The 18,492-nt window shown below is 34.7% G+C and overlaps 1 protein-coding gene across 1 annotated transcript; it reads right to left on the bottom strand.

Moving 5' to 3' along the window:
* Positions 1–8,973: 8,973 nt before the first annotated feature.
* On the bottom strand, positions 8,974–17,674 carry LOC129255071 (aquaporin-2-like). The gene is made up of 4 exons (XM_054893631.2): positions 17,664–17,674; positions 16,996–17,215; positions 16,536–16,631; positions 8,974–15,923 (listed from the first exon to the last, which is right to left on the bottom strand). Exons 1-4 carry the CDS (start codon positions 17,672–17,674, stop codon positions 15,720–15,722), a joined length of 531 nt encoding a protein of 176 aa, XP_054749606.2. The 3' UTR covers positions 8,974–15,719.
* Positions 17,675–18,492: the final 818 nt, after the last annotated feature.

Genomic DNA, 18,492 nt, shown 5'->3' with positions numbered 1-18,492 from the left:
AGTCACCCTTGCCGTCAGCGAATGAATGATTAACTTTCATTCAATAGGAACACTTTGCATTAATGTCATTGCACTTTTCGCAAAATATTCACTCTTTTGGTTTAGTAATTCATACCCATTTCCACGTCCAAACTAAAAATTTGCACTTTTTCGCAAAATATTCACTCTTTTTGCCTCGTAATTCATACCCCTTTCCACGTTCATCTCCCCTCTCTTGATCTCGTCAACCCTTCTTCAAACACGACTAGTATGTTAAATAAATATTGTAGAGTTATATTAAACCGTTGCTTGACTTACGCATTCACCTATATGTGTAAATTAAACACAATTTTTGTTAATGTATTCATGTAGAAATAAAGTGTTATAACGAACATCAAGTAAATGGAATCGTTCGTTTCTAGGTCTTTGGTATTATCATTTAAGTACAAAAGAATATGAAAAACGATTATAGAATAGTCCTCTAATAGGGATTACATGCATTATTTATCATGTGTAGCATGCATGATTAAGTTGTATTTATAATCATTTAGTGATGGATGTTAGCCGTTATGGAGTGAAACGCGTAGTAGGATTGAATAGGATATTTCATCCATAAACAGATGTCAATGACAAAACATATTCATTGCCTTGAACTAAAGAGCAATTTTCGAAAACCGTCATGAATGGCCGAAACCACCTTGATGTCAAGTTGAGTCGAGATGAATGATGTTTTCTTTTTGTAATATGGTGAAAGAGGATGTATATATAAAAAAGAAATGGCATAAAACAGGAATCTTCATGACAATTAAGTGGGTGGTATGCAAATATTGATCCGATGTGTCACAATGTAAACTTCCTTCACTGTTAAGACGGATTGGTGAAAACAAGCAATGTGTTAGTGAACACCCCCCATATTAAAAAAATAATAATAAACTGGTCGAAAATAACCGAACGTTCCCAAACTTATACACTTTTATTTTGGTTTTTATTATTTCGTTTAATCGGACATAATATTATGCACCGTCTTATGTTATTTTGACATACAAAACGAGGTTTCAAAGAATGAATATTTAGTGCCAGGTACCCATTTACTACACCTGGGTTGAGTAAAACACGATATATTTATTGCTGAATTGCTGAAAGAATCAACACCATGAATGGTAACTGGGGCGGGGCAATAAACCAAATGCAGCAGCCGCAGAACGGTTTTGAAAGGGGGGGGGGGGCATACCGGTTCCGCGGCCTCTAAGATGGTAAAAAAGCATATCTGGGGAAGAAAACGGGATTAGACCATGTGGGGTTAGACCGAATGAAACTGACATTAGATAAATTGGAAGTAGACAAAGTGGCGCCCAAAAGACATATACCGATGGAACAATTTAATAATTACGTCCAAACTGTCCAATATCATGAGTAGTGGTATATTCACTTGGCATAATGTATTCACAATCTTATACATATGATATGATAAGTTTGTTTGTCTTATATCGGGGTTAAAGATGCTACCTTTTTATTAAAGACCTGCCATTATACAAAGTTATGTGTAAGGAAATGCTCTTTTACAATGATATATCCACATATTATCAGAGTACATTAACCATTGTTGAACTAGTACTAAATTCAGTGAAAAGCATAAGAAATCCCTTAAAATGCGATTGACGCCTGACTCCCGATGCGGACGTGACACGCCAACTACATAGGAGATAAAACTCACCAAAAACTATGAAGATTACATATATTTCAGCAATCTTTCACCATGTTCATGAAAGTCCTCAGGACCTCATCCACTAGCGGTGGTCATCATTCGTTACTATGGTTCGTTCTCGTATGTCCATCTTGACCCCTCAAAATATAGATATCAAACTCAAAAGGAGAGACAAACCAACACATGCACTAAGTCTTGACGCAAATATTCATGAGTCTGTACCTCGTGTTGGCAGGTTGCACGAAACAGTCGTCGACATGGCACAACCATTATAAAACATTTCGAATACGACAAAAAAAACTCTCTTCCTGTACTGATAAGACATACAGATTCGAAGAGAATCTGACTCCTGTTTATACGATGATTCAGACAAATAAATACTAGTACTCAAGATCTATATTGCTTTCAGAACAGGCAAGATTCACTCTCGGCTGTCACGGTCGTGCATGTCATCTTTTCTCCCGCATCAAACATATTCCAGGCGAATGGCAATGAGTAACCTGTGGTTTTGAAGATATAGGTGCTCCTGCTGGTAGGTGCTCTGGGTTACCGTTTGATACTTTGATTCAAAGTTAGCCACGTTCAAACTATCATATTTGTTGTATCTGAACACGTTCCAAATGTCCTGATCTATCAACATTGGTCAATTCCACTGATTACAATTTACATTTTACAACGGAAATCAATAAAGAAAAAAGAGATATCCATGGTAATTACCTTCGATGGTATTTTCTTTTGTTGAGACGATGACGAAAAAGGGGAATGCAAAACGTAACTGACTTTGAATATGTAAAATTTACATAAATGCGAACGTCCTGACCAGGAAATGAGAAATTAATTTTGATGATGCTGATAATATATTTGTGAAGTATTTGGTTTGATATAATACTTTTACTGGCCATAGGCATTTATCGGTTAGAAAAAATGTTCATTCCAATAGCTGGTCGCCATGCCCCTTTCGAATGGACGACACTGTGCCACTTGATATTTTGACGTATTTTGCAATTAATTTAATAGGCATTATAAGCAAGCATGCATCAAAATTATAAGATGTTGAGAGTTGGTTGCTAAGAAACTAAATTCACTCTCGCCCCCTCTAAAAGTAATGATTTTTTTTTCATTCTGCGTATTTACATTCCTTTTAGAGTGCCCTAATTATTACTCTGCATGTGGTAATTAGTCGATTCAAGCATGAAGTATCTCTAATTAAAGTGAATAAAAATGCGAATTATTTTTACTAGAAATAATTTCTAAATCTAATCTGATTCAAGAGTGATTTCTCTTAATATGTGGTTGTTCGGCCTCGTAACGGATGAATTTTCCTCGAATTTTCTTCATATTTTGTGTAAATCCATTTCATAACCTGAATGAAAGAATGTCGATGATTGTCTATAGCTCGTTTCACTTTCTCGCAATATTCTGAAGTAGTGCATGAGTGCCGTATCCAAACTTCAGCCCTTTACAAAACATTGGCATTGTTATACATAGACGTAGAATCTGATGGTTGCACCTGTAAATTCATGAATAATCATAAACGGCCCTTATACACAAGCACCTCGACAGGATAAGTAAAAGTGACCTGCTCATATCTAATACGAATTATGACGTTATCCTGGAGTCGTGCAATTTTGGCATTTTTAGACCAACAGGTTGAATTACTTCCGGACATTTGTTGTAAAATGACAAAACTGTCACCATATCGTCCATGACACCCATCTTTTTGGGAGGGTGGAAATTATGAAAATTGAATTGTATATTGTAGCTACAAGTCCCACGAGTGAGAGTGACATTACAGTCTCTACAGGGGGTGAACATTCTCCCGGTATACATGGTATAGGTGAGATAAAACTCCGAATCGGGCGCGCATCTATTCATGGTTCATTCATATTTGAATGACCTCAGTAATTGATAACATGATGATATGATTAAATCGTCATGTTTGCTAATTCAAAACATTGGTATCAATATACCCTAGTGAATATCAGAATTTCACTTCAGGGAGAAGCATTAGGCCCACATCTTAACCTTTCGGATGAAAGCGCGAATTCACGTTTGTGTGGCATAGAACGTGATTTTCGGTTCACTACTTTAGCATTGAAATTTATTGTTTTTCTGTCAAGCCTGAGATTGTCTATGATAGAACATAAATTATTTCCTATTGACTAGCCTCCATCCACCAGACATACCATCTCCGACATTATCTGTCAATTTGAAAAGTGGGTTAATATATATGATGTTTATTTCATTGATATTGGGAATCATTGTATCTTCACGTATAGGATATCAATATAATTGCAACGTTAAAACAGGTTACCATAGTTACGCTTTTTAAATATTCATGCTTATATATAGCACAGATATTCCTCCCATCATTAATTGAAAACAAATCCATTACTATTCCTCTGACAACATGGACACTGACGCGTCGTGATAAAATATCTAAACAAAAAGAAATATTTTTGTAATAGTTTAATAATGAATGTTCACAATTATTTAGAAGTTCCTCTTGTAAAATAATTGGATCAAGGAGATGAGAAGAAAATGGAGAGGGATGACGAGAAAGGAGCGTGAATATCACCATATTCAAATCTTTATATATTTTTTAAAGGCCTATTATTCTGATCTCTAGAGCATTTCATATCTTATATTGACCATCAGAAGCATTCTTTAAAGGACTTTTAACGAAAAACAGCATTGAAATAAATACTTGGCTGTTTTATAGCACAGACGGCCATTCTAATTTAATTTCTAGATTTCCGGGCAGAAACAGCTGTAAATAAAATGCATGCAAATAAATGTTGACATCGTTTTCATGGATATAAATGCATGCCAGAAATTCCCCATGGTGGAAAAGTAGGTGGGGTTCAGGTTATCAGTGTTGGACAGTAGATGGGGGGGGGGGGTCGACGTCCCCACCCCTGCCTTTAATACATTCAAGGAAGGGATTCGAAAAAAAAAATTTATTTGTATTTTTAAAAATCAAAATCAACTCAAACCCTGGATTTGTAATTCTTTCCCCAATCATATAAAGCGAAGACCTTTCTAACGTAAGGACAGAGAGTCAGAAGCGGATCTAGAGGGGGGGTTGGGGGGGTTGCAACCCCCCCAAAAAAAAAATCCGGGGACCATTTTTTTAAATCTTATCTTTTTTTTTAAACTTGTAATTTTATTTTATTCTATTTCTATGTATTTATTTTTCAAAAATTTTCCCTACTGTGGGAGGGGGGACACCCCCCTCCCACACCCTCCCCCCTCGCTCGCTCCGCTCGCTTCGACTCGGTCGCTACGCTCCCTCGCATACCACCCCAACCCCCCCTTTATAAAAAGCTGGATCCGCCCCTGAGAGTGTATACCTTTGTGGAATATCAAAATAACAAGACAAGAGAGAGAGAGAGGGGGGGGGGGGGCTGTCTTTCTGCTCTACCCTTTTCCCGACCCCCGTCTGTCTTAAGTTTTACACACCCATTTACAATCAGAATGATAATTCCCAGGTACCAGAGTTTATTTTAGTTATACAGGATCTGGCTAATTATTTTCATGACCACATTATTTTGTAGGCCTGGAATACACGTAATTATGATAAATTTCGAAATTTTAATTGCCTTGGCATGATCGCCAACTCGAGCGGCCTCTTTATTCATTAATGATTAAAGCAATTGTTATTGAGGGGTGCCTAATGACTCATCACTCTGATTGTCTTCATTTTTTTTAAATTTCGGTATGTCCTCGTTTAATGTTAGCCCGACGCTGATTTTTTTGTTTATATTGCGATGCTCGTTATCATTTCTCCAAGAAATATATCTTAATACTTGAAAGTAGAGAGAATTAATATTAAGCAAACGGGCATTCGTTTGATAAATTTATTAAAGTCCATTCATAATGCTCATTATAAACAGCTTGGCATATCAAAATAACTTTATAACAACTTCTATTTCTACAATAGTGAAAACGTTTTAAATAAAAAAATATCTATTTACCTTGTTTTGAGAGAAAATGCATTTAAATCGATTGATTCCCCATCCAGGAAAACTGAAGTCACATATCCTGCCTGGTAGATAGATGTATCAAGCTTTGAAGATCAAGTGTAAAAACCACGAATCCCTCGATATATTGCCTTAAAAAACTTGGGTGTGCCTCTTCTTCAGGATCAGTCTCGCTGACGACGACGAACGCATTCAACTTCGAAAATCAATTGTTTCCTCATAATAGTTCTTCCAGCACCGAATAAGGCCCATGCAATTATTTCGATATCGCCGCGCGCATTGCATATTAGCATCAAAGCGTAATGCAATTTATGAGTTTTTTATTATCCATCTGCGGTGAGATTTTTAACAGGTCTTGAACTCGGGTAAAACGGTTCGAACGGGATGAGAATAAGAACGCGATATAATACATCGAGGTCACGATATAGCTTCGTCTTTGCGGGAGTAGGATATTATAGCAACTAGGGCATGTTGCAGGAGAGTCAAGTTAAACTTCAACTTAAATAAATCAAAAGCAAGCCCCAAAATGTTCGCTTCTGACTGCTTGAACATCAAGTTAGTTTGATTTTAGTAGTATTTGATCGCAACCGATTGTTGTGACCGGGTCCTAGAGCTATTCTAGGAGAGGTGCGGCTTATCAAAGATCAGGAAAGAAATGAGTCTCTTTACAATGATAATTGCGTTGAAACCAGGAATGCCCATTTCAACAAAATTATGAAAATAATATTATTAGGATATGTTTGGTTACGAGCAATCCTCCCTCGCATGGCTGATAATTAAAAAATAAAAAAGATATGACCGCTGGATGACCTCAGCCCTACGGGGGAATTATGACCTAGCCCTAGCTAGTAGAAGTTATGAATGTGATGTTACACCAGTGTGTTATTGTTAGCAATCTTCCATATAGCATTTGGAATGATAATGTGCATGATAACTGAAAGATAGAGGTAGAGAGAGAGATAGATAGGGGGCAGAGAGATACCAAGGGGCACGTGCTCCGGGCTACGCAGGAGCCAAGAACATAAATAAAGAAGGAAAGGGGAACTAAAGAAAAAAAGTTGAAGGCGAATTTATAACGCATCAAAATTATTCTTCATAATACAGTGCGTATCAAAAAAAAGTTTACACTTAGAAAAAATCCTGTAAAATTATACATTTGTAACCCGGGGGGGGGGGGGCACTTCCATTGACGAGTGGATACCATGCGCGACCATGAGGTCTCGAAAAGCACCCTAAACACGTATTTTCCATATTCTGAAAATGCACCCCTTAACAAGTATTGGCGTGTGAAACCCTACCCTTAACAAGTATTGGAAACAAAACGATACACTTGGCAAGTAGTCCCTGAAATGAACCCCTAAACAAGTACAGCAATATTTTATTGTTATGTCACGGGTCCGTCGGTCGTCGGTTTTACCTTTACACATTGGTAAATCGGACTTTAAACACGTAATGTTTGGGGCAAAAAGGACATCCTTTATAAAACATTTTAATTTTGTTTTATCATCCCCGCAAATTTGACCCTAAACACGTAGCTTTCCTAGCGAAATAAATATCCTTTTTTCATTATTTTTGTGTTTTGACACCCTTATCACGTTACGTACGTAACGTGCCCTATCTTGAAAAAGACATCCTTTTTACGTGTTTTTTTTTGGTCGCGCATGGTATCCACTCGTCAATGTATGTGGCCCCCCCGGGATTTGTAATATCCTGAAGATTTTTCCACATTTTAATATTGGTAAAGATCCATTTAAGCAAATGGCGATATAACTGTCGAAAAATATTTCCGCTTGAGTGAGCACCACTTACTTTTGAAAAGTTTGTGAAAAATGATTTGCGCAGAACTTTGAAATAGTTATGCGAATAAAAGTAGACCTTAATCATGAAGAACACATGGAATTTTGCTAGTAAAATTGATTTGAAGATATATTTTACTTTTTTTAAAATTGTTTCCTTGCCCAAAACACTTCGAATAGTGCATTACGCCCCATCCCACTCCCCCAGGCCACACACTGAGGTCATCGTGACATTATTTGCTTTACACTGAGCTGTGATTTACATGAAATGGCTTAGGCTTGGAAGTGTGGAGAAACAAGTATTAAATGAAATGTAAACCCACTTTAAATGATAAAAACTTAGTGAAAAAATGCTGGAGATGTCTGATATTATAAACTTTTGTTCATATTCAGTTGTCCTCAGATCAAGCTGGCACAAAAAGGGGAAAGGTTGTGCTTACTAAGTGTTGAAATTTCAATTTGGGTGGCAAAATCCTTACAAAATGGCTTGAATGTATCCGTTTTATTTCAATTGACTAAAAGTGCAAGGGAAATGTATGAGAAATGTTTCGAAGGTAAGTTTGTTTTCGCCCGTTCCCCTTGACACAGCGTGAAAACGAGCATTTCTGCGCAAACAGATTTCTGCGAGCTTTACAAAAATAGACAGTGCTCACTCAAGTGTAACATTCTGTCAAAACTTTTACTTTAATTGGATAAATGAGACCCAAACCCAAGATTATATGTGAAAAGATTACCCACACGTTGTATATTTTTTCATTCCCAGGGCTTTTTCAAAGTGTAAACTTTTTTTTGATACGCACTGTATACTGTAAGTGCACAATATTAAACACAGTCGATTTGCTACTCAAAATTGCACAATTATATATCACCCTATATCACTTCTGTTATTGCCATTTTTACGGTCTTGTAAAGTTCAAAAATTAATTTGAAAGAAATTGTGGCAATTTGAGCTGGCACAGGAATGAAATCTCAAGATATAGAGGGGGGGGGGGGGGGATAGACTGAACTTAAAGTACATATTGAGAGGATTTTGAGCCCTCGCCTCATTGAAGGTGAATGCATTAAAAGCCAGTCTCTATATGAAGATGTTAAAGATTTCAAAGGGCAAACATTTTGTAATGCTCGATTGCTTTGCTTCTCCGCATTATTTCTCTCAAGATCGCACACTGCGCCAGGTTCTGAAACCACCTTAATATAGAAGTGACCGGGGTAAACATACACCACCATACCAAGGGGGGGGGGGGGGGGCTGACAGGATCATGCAATCAAATGCAAGTCAATTTCAAATCACAACTAATCATTTGTAACTGATTCTGATTGGTGACCCGTTTCTTGAAAAAGAAATACATGATTCATTATATTATAACTTGACATATGATAAATTATTACTTGACACAATATGATCAATTAATGAATTTCTGGCATCACTCCTGGTATGTAAAATAGCTTCACATAATTTTCTTAAACCTTGACTTGAAATAAGACAAATAATGACCAAAAGAAACAAAAATTAAGGATTGTATTCCTGTATTTTCATTTGTTTCAATGTTACATAATACACCATATAAAAATGACAAAGTTAATTATTTCCAACATTATTACTATAATACTTGAATACAATCAGCCAATCTATTGCAGCTACACCTATCATGTAAGAAACAAAGAGACAGGAAAGGGAACTGGGAAGGATGAGATAGGAAAGGAGAGCAAGAGAGAGAGAGAGAGAAACAGAAAAAGAAAGAAAGAAGGAGCAATAAAGTGATCTGGTTAGACAAGGATGATAATGAGGAATATGAGAAATTATCAAACGGAGTTTTGGATAAGAAATGTACACATATCAAATAGGATTAGGAAATATTTAAAAAGTCCCAACAAGATAGTGTTAAGCCTGATTGTATATTACAGACAGAAAGTAAAAGATGGGCTATTCCAAGTTTTAGAGAGAGAAAGAGACAGTAGGGGTAGAAGGGGGGGGGAATAAATGAACAGATATCACTCTGCACGTTATCATCATATAATATCATATTGAAATATGAAGAGCAAAACATTTCATTGTATAATTTACACCACAATACATTGTTACATTATATTATCATAATAAAATGATTTAATACATAAGGATATTAATAACTTTTAGAAGACTTGATCACAGATATCAGTACTTTCTCTAAAAAAAAATTGTATAAAAGTCAACCACTTGGGGAAGATGGGATTAAAATAGGGAGATACGAACTATAAACAAGGAAAGGGAAAAATAGAGAAAGAGAGCGAGGAAAACAGAGACAGTATATAATTGATCAAACAATTCACTTTGATACATATTGTAAAAGTATTGTTTGATATTTATAAAAATACAATTAGTGTACACATATTTTGACAGGGGAACAGGACAAAAATTCAACACAGAAAATAATCCCTGAACACAACCAAAAATAATATCTAAATGAAATTGACAATGATATCAACACGTAAGAGGTAGAATATAATGGAAATCACAACATATGGTACATGTATCGTAAATCAATTTCAGGATTAATCATACTTGATATTTTCATAATTTCTACCATTTCATTGTAGATTCTCCCTCTGTGATATATCTCAACATTATTATCATCACTAATCAGTCAAACATATCTGTAAAACATTTGGGAAGTATGATGAGTTCACATCATGCTGTAAATGCATTTCATATACATATTTGGTACAATATGTGTAAATAAAAGTAGATTTCAACTCAAAGTAAGAGTCATACACAGTTGCATAGTTTGTGTAATCGGACATGATACTATCTTACATTCAACCTTTAGTTCAACTTTGCATAATAGTGTCGAGTATGATGTTGTATCCACAGGAACTTCATACATGCATCATTTCTACTTTCTTTCAGTCATGTAAGTAAAAAATTTCTCTTCAAGAAAGCTTCCCCAGGCAGATTTGAATATGAATGTTTGACTTGTGTTAAGTTACTCAAGAACCAATAGCCATAATGCATAGTACCATAATAATGGCAAAAGTTTAGGAGTTCATATTCATATTCTACAACTGTATGTACATGCAGAATATGAGAATTCAATGCTTTAAGAAAATCAAGTAGATATTTTGTTCTAAAGATTTTCATTTGAAAACAAGATTTAGTGGACATTCAGTCTCAGTGTGGATTGATTACCCTAAAGACAAAAACCAGCTTTCTAAACAACCACATGTACTTTCAGCCATGCACTTTTAAGTGCAACACTGTACATTTTGGATGCATCTTTCCCTTATAGCACATAAAACACCATCTGAAATACGAGTTATTTCAATGAAAAGGCTCTGGGAAGGATTTTCATGCACTTACACGTACTTAGGTGCACAAACTAGATGCAATCAGCACAAGGGTTTCGATTCGCGTTTGTCGCATATTGTAAATACCTTTGCCATCGCCACAACACATGTTCATTATTTGTATGATATTGTTCATATATTAAGTACCAACTACATGATAATGATAAAATTAAAGCATCTAAAAACAGAGCGATATGCTTGGTGACTCAATGTATTATATTACAATAATGTTATTAAGAATGAAATATACACATATATACAGTGTTGACATCTCTCTTGGAATGGTCCAAATGAATTTACAGTAACACATGATATGGTTCCATCTGTACACTATTGATACACACGAAACAGCTTTTTTACATTAAAGGATAATGAAACCCTTGGATTTAGTTAGCTGGTATGAAAAAAAGAAAAATCAAAGAATAAGGGCAATTCCATAGGTTGGTGAGCATGAGCTCAATGTGTCTTTGTACATATAGCCCATCTGAACCGTAACGTGAGTAACCACTTTATCTGCACCCCTTGTAAAAACCATGTGTTCTTTATTTTTTTAATTATATACAAATTTGTCTCCCTAATATACTTCTTTGAAATGGATATAATCAACTTTCATAAAAGCCTTGCATGAGGACACTTTTCACTTATGTCCACTTTTCATTTTATGCATGTCCAAATCATGTAACATGAGTAACCGACACATTTCAAAGATTTGCCAGGAGCATAATGAAATTTCCCAAGTTTTGTTTTTATACAAAGGATAGTCAGACTGCGTACTATGTTGTGATAAAGAGATGTTTAGTTCCTATCAATAATAATGGAGTTACAGCTCCAAGTATGAGTCAAGGTGTCTCCAAATGTAACGTAACCGTGGAATAGCCCATAAGATGAATGAAAGTTTGCTAATATTTGGGCAAACAATAACAGAGTTATTTGTATTTTGAATGTAAAAATCACTACTGCTATGGAGATCCTCTCATTGTGATGTCACAGAACTGAGAAGTCTATGGTATCTCCATAGTATTTTATAGAACCCCTATAACATGTCTTCCCATGAGAAAAAAAGATATATGGATAGACTTGATAAAAGTTGCAATTAAATTCAAAGTTATTGGAAAGTTTTACGAGTCTGACATTTGGTCATATTGCAAAGGGGAGGTTGTCCACATCATTAGGGATGTAAACATTCTAATGATCATAACTTTCTTATTTTTTGTTCAATTTTTATCAAACTTTCATTGATTTCTTTTGTTCATACAAGCAAACTTGTTCCCAGGATTTTGTTCTCCTTGAAGAAGAATGGCGAAGGCATGGGTTAGAGAAAGAGAGGCGAGATAGTGAGAAAGATAGAGGGGAGAAATACAGGGTGAAGAGAAGGAAACATAACGGTAAAATGCATGCATAATTTTAAGTTCATTAAGAGCTATAGCAATAAGAATTAAGCAATCACTTTCAAAAATTGAAAATGAAACATCATCACCAAAGATTCACACCTGGCTTTTGCAGAGCTAAGTTAGGTTTGAGGACTTCAAAGTACCTGTTCTATTTACAGTGTTCAGAAATATACCTGGCTTGTAAAGGGGGCAAGCACCCCCTCAATCTAGTGGGTAATGAATCTAAAACATGTATGACCTATACAAAGAGAATTTGTACAAATGTGACAGATAAAATGAAGGCAAGTTTCAGGAGACAAGTATTTTACATTTGCCTTCCCTGGCAAGTACAGCTTGCATAGTTTATGAATTTACAAACACACAACTATCATCACACATATTAAAATTACCTTGTTTAAATGAGATTAAGAAATAGGTAGTTTGGTATCAGAACACACAATACCTTACAATCCTTGATGTCATGTTCACACACATTATTTGAGAATTATCCATCCCATTCTCTTCATGCAGCCAAATAGGTTACCAAAACAATCCAACAGCCCCATGATACACAAAAGTATAAATGTTTTGTTATCTTCAGGTGAGGGAATTTATCAATTAGAAATTCATTATAGCAGTCGGTTTTTAATATCTACATGTAATATTAAAAACCATATTGATGAGAAATGCAACTTTCACTATGAAGAAAAGTGTTAATGGTTACAAATTTGAAAGTATTCATTTTTTTCTGATTAAATCATAATTCAGTCACCACTCTCTTTTCATATCATGAAATCACCTACTGTACAGAATAAGGTCTAAAACTAATATCTATCTGGGAAAATGTCATGAAAATTACCTGCTAAAACCAATGAAATATAATTTTAGTTAAACATTTTTTGCAAAAACATATCATTTGTGTACAAGTTCAATGTTGGTAGTCAATATTCAACATTATCTCAACAAAAAACAATTTTGACAAGTGACAAAGTAATCGTTGATCCAATAAAAAGAAAAGACTAGATTGATTCTCAACGGCACACATTGAAATTTTATGCTTCCATATTTGCGAGACCCAAAATATGTTACAGGCATAACTTCTAAACTTCCCAATAACGACATGTGTGACCTTTGATCTTGGGGCCCCAATCTAATCAGATATTGTCAATAATTTCTTCAGTTATCCCGAGAAAGAAAAAAAAACGGCAAAGACAGATGGACAACCAGAAAATGTAATGCCTCCAGCAACCACCAATGGTAAGCAGAGGCATGCAGATACATGTATTTTCAATCTTTTTAGCGTGTGTTAACCAGTCTACATCCTTTCTCATATACTAAAAGTAGTTTCAGTTGTAATTTCTCTGACATTAACAGTAGTGAATTAAAAGTAGATATTAAAGGTAAAAAAAATGAAAACTCTCAACATTAAAAGTAGTTTCAGTTGTATTTTTTTTCTGATATAGAAAACTAGTAAAATTTAGAGTAGATCTTAAAAGTAAATATAAAAAACATTAAAAATCTCTGATATCAAAAGTAGTTTTGTGTTTTTTTTACATTCAATTCAAATTATTATTTTGTTAAGTAGATATTATAAGTAGATCTCAACACTAGTACTGATACTGAAGTGTTGCAGTTGTACATTTCATCCACAAGGGATGATTTCAGAAAGTCTTCCAACTTTAATATCTACCAGACATTGTCAAGCTATTAAGTTCCTAAAGTCATTTTATCAAATTTTTCTTTTCCCATTTATATTCTGGCTCAGATCACAAAGTGAAAATTTAAAGGATAGATTGGAATTGAGTTAGTAGCATGGTCCATTCCATTTTTGTAGAATGGATTTCTCTCACAAAACTGACCTAACCAAGCTACTTCATATTCCTGTGTGCTGCCATCTTGTGTTGAGTTCTATTTATTTCCTTTTGTTATCACACCACGCAAGCAATGGTTACATTGTAACAAAGGCATTGTGGGCTGTGGTGATGCCTTTGTCGAAATTAAAACGGCATAAATACATGTACATGTGCCATTGAACCACACTATTAAGTATATCTAATATTCAAGTACACCAATTTTTACTTAAAATCGGATTAAGAAATAATTATGAAAATGACTTCACAAGAATCATTACAGCATAATGATGGCAATTTAGATTCCAGTAATTTACAAAAAATAATATACCTACCGGTATAAAAACAGTAAAAAAAATATTAAAATCTAATTAACAATTCGTAAACAGGTAGCTAAATAACATGAGATAAAAGAAAAATTATTTTACATGTTTATGTATTAGTACCACAGGAATGATGAAATATTGTACATTCACATGGACAGCAAAATCAAATGACAATTCATTTCTATTCAAATTATTATCATTATTCCATTTTTTTTTTAATCAATCTACTCTTGTACTCTTGAATTTATTAGTACCTATCCATAAGCATGCTTAACATGGTAACAGTGTATTTGGTAAAGTACGTATAAGAAATATAAAAATCTTCAGCTCATTATTAATTAATGATGAATAAATGAGGGAACATAAATATAATGGATAAGGAATGTTCAAATGGAAAATACAAAACACTATATTCAAATTATTTCCATGTCTTATATCAATCTATTTCTTGTACTCTGAAATCAATATCAATGTCCAATCCCCTTTATAGCATGATTAAAGAAACATGACAGTCTCTAGCTTATCATGAGAAATTTTCAAATGGAAAATATTTGAATTTGATAAATATTATTTACCAAATGTACAGTGATTTGTGTTTCCATCTATTTTTGTATCAGACTCAGAATATATATTCTTCCAAATGACTCTAGATCTTGGCATAATCAAGATTAGTACCATGAAATATAGTTATCTCAACAACTCATAGTTTAGTACATCGTTTATGACATTGTTTCACCAAACATGGATGTACATGTACATGTAGTACAGGATTCCTTGAACTGAAATATATTTCTCCATGATGATGACCAGCAAGGATGACATTCCTTTCTCCATCATTTGAATGACCTGTAATCACTCACTTCATTGGTATATTATGATCGTATGGAAAGCTTCTCCTGTAGAATATATGCAGATCTTAAAGAAGTACTCCATGTATAAACGGTACTTCATGTGCTTCATTTAAAACCCTTTGGCACGATATTTATTTCCATTTCCAATCTTGAACCTGGTCTAGCAGATCCAGGACAATTGTCTCAAAGATCTTGAATGGAATACCAAATTAACAGAAGTTGGGATGATGTACATTACATTCTACAATGTCTATGTGGAGTTTGTACAGGATCATGGTGTCATTTCCTGTAGGTCACCTAGAAGATATGGAGTAAACATTCTCCTCATGAGTCAGAGAACAGACAATATGGAATCCTCCCGGGAGAACTAAAGATCTCTTGTATCCTTGATCCTCCCTACCGGGGACTGAATGTTCTAAAGTACGACCATGTTACAGGATCACGGAGTCATTTCCTGTAGGTCACGTAGAAGATATGCAGTATGCATTCTCCTCATGAGTCAGAGAACAGATAATATGGAATCCTCCCGGGAGAACTAAAGATCTCTTGTATCCTTGATCCTCCCTACTGGGGATTGAATGTTCTGAAGTACGACCATGTTTTCCTCTTCCGATGAGTCGCCATTCAAAGCCCTCTCGTTCTTACGCCTCCTACGGTCTCGGATCGCCATTGTTGCAAAGATGTACTTGTAAATTAGGGCCGACAAAACAGCGCCTAGTACTGGGCCAGCCACATAGACCTGAAGCAAATATAATAATATTACAAGTAATGAACAAAGCAATCAAATAATATTTATCATTAAAAAGTCAGTTGGCAAGGGAACAAGAATTATTTGTAAAAGATACATTTTCAAACAATGGCAAATCCCTACATTTATATTCTCTGTTCTCAAATTGAGAAAAGATGACCAGCCAGTGGTTTGGAAATGCTGATGGGATGCTGGAAAATATACCAAATACAAAGTGAGCTTATGATATCACTGGCCCACTAAAATAGTGGAGCCACACTTTCATTAGGGAGACAATGAATTATTTTCTATTTTTTCAAGAGATTGACCTACTCTTCAAATCAATAACTTTATGTAATTCATCCTTAAACATAAATTGCATCAGGAAAATTTAAGTCTAATACCTCTGATTTTAGTAATACACATCTTTCATGGCGATTTCCACAAATACTTTTGTCAATTTTTTTTCTTAATATACTTGAAAAGTATCCCTTCATACTTGCCTACATGCTGAAAGGGTTAATTTCATCTATTTTGTTTACATTGATGAGGAACCCTCCTCTCCTACCTCCATGCCACTCATCATAAAGGCATTGGCATGTGGAATATTCTTCTCCAACTCACCTCTAATAAGACAAGCCATAATGTTGTATCCAAGCTCGTTATTACAGCAGCAGCTAATGATCGGGCTGGATTCATGCTTGCTTGAGTAAATGCATACTGAAATGCAAAGGAAAAAAGGGGGCATAAATAGAGATGAAGCACTAGGAGGCGAGGGTTGAGGAACAGCATGATCGCTAAATCAAAAGATACGGCACTTACACATATTAATGGAGAGATATATCAAAACAGAGAAAACTAATGGGATAAATCTAGAAACCCATAAATTCTTTAGAATTGAAAATGTACACTGTAACGGTAGTGGAATGCCCAAGGACTGTCTTCCAATAAGAAACACACAATTTTTTTTTTCTTTACTGAAGTCACAATATAAAGTATTTATTAAAATACAAGCCCCCCCCCCTCCAAAGATAATGCACTGACTGAGAGTAAGGAATATGTAATTCAGATATTTCATGCTTACCCCCCACATAGTGTTCATACTATATGTGATACCGATGACAAGGGCTCGACAGCAGGGCCAGTAATAGCCACTCTCAGGCAATCTCAGTTCCCATGATGATAGCACAACAAAGACATAGATGAAAGTGAGGATGAGCTCGATGCCGAAAGCAAGATGGGAAGATATTTCTGAAGAAGAACTGGTTGCACCAAGTGTGCCTTGTAACTCTTTAGGAATGGATCTGTATTTTAAAAAATAAAATAAAAAAACAAACAGTTAAAAACAATTGAATTCACCAATAATATTTTACACTTCAATTCAATTTCAATCTCAAGTTTATTGACTAATTTTATTGTCTATATTGAACATTAAACATATAAACAATTTAAGCAGAAGACACTTGGCAATGTTGCACACAAATGTAGAAAACAGAACAAAATAGCAATGCCTAATATGGCTGATGTGTTTCATATTTGACCATACTCTGATTTTATACATTCTTCCAACCTATTCTACATGCAAATCATAGAGTACAATATTCAATAGAATGTATTTTTCTTATTTTTTTTATTTCCCTCCAATACGGCATATATTTGCATTTAACATTTTACCAATGATATAATTGACATAATACAATGCATGAATGCAATGAATGAAAATTGGCTACATTAGCTTGTTTCTTTATTTACAATTCTCCCATGTTACATCAACACTTTCTTTCATATGTAAAATGTCCAAAATCAATATTTTCTCATAGCAAGATATACCGGTATTTATAACATTTTCATCTTTTTAGATCCACACATAAACAGATAACTCTACAAGCTAAAGTGGGAGAGTAATTGCAGGGTCTCTGTTATAATGAATACTTGTTTAATATGACACATTGAGACAATGGAACCTACATTGTTCATTCTGTACAAATAGCAGACCTGTGTTGTTGAGGCTGATATACATGTATAACAGATGTTTTTCATCGATCAGATGAACTCACAACTACCTATAACTAATCATTAGAAATATTAATTTTCCTTTTATTTTTTTCTCTCCTGATATTGTTCCATGTAGGCCATATTTATGATTCATTACCTACACATGTGCACTGTAATTACTATTACGAGTGTTGTGTACATGTGTTCTATGGGCAGGGGATAAGAATGGTCTATTTGTATCATAACTGCACTTGGCCTTAAAATGCAGCCTGCCAGCTGGACATCAGGCAAGCTGTTTAATGAACCTTGATAACATGTATTTGTTGCCCCCCTTTTTTAATAATTACGACTTCCATTTTGTCTAAAAAGATCAGCTATTGTTGATGATAAAAATAGATACCATCATTCTGCCACAATCAAATTGTCTACTTTTGACAAAGCCAATTCATCCGTTGAATATTAAGCTTAAAGGTCAATTCCACCTCAGAAAAATTTTGATTTTAATCAATAGAGGAAAATATTATTTTAATCAATAGAGAAAAATATTGTTTGAATACAATATTTTAATTTTTACAGTTTTGACATT

Source organism: Lytechinus pictus, chromosome 1 (assembly GCF_037042905.1).
Source record: "Lytechinus pictus isolate F3 Inbred chromosome 1, Lp3.0, whole genome shotgun sequence".
Taxonomy (NCBI): Eukaryota; Metazoa; Echinodermata; class Echinoidea; order Temnopleuroida; family Toxopneustidae; genus Lytechinus; species Lytechinus pictus.
The sequence above is the reverse complement of the archived record's forward strand: the minus strand, read 5'-3'. Positions and strand labels throughout refer to the sequence as shown.

Bases quoted from the DNA above. Each gene is read 5' to 3' on its own strand.
- LOC129255071 (XM_054893631.2), bottom strand. The intron at 16,632-16,995 runs GTAAGCATGAAA...TTTGCATTTCAG, and splicing joins GTATGAACACTATGTGGGGG to TATGCATTTACTCAAGCAAG. The intron at 15,924-16,535 runs GTGAGTTGGAGA...TATTTGCTTCAG, and splicing joins TATGGCTTGTCTTATTAGAG to GTCTATGTGGCTGGCCCAGT.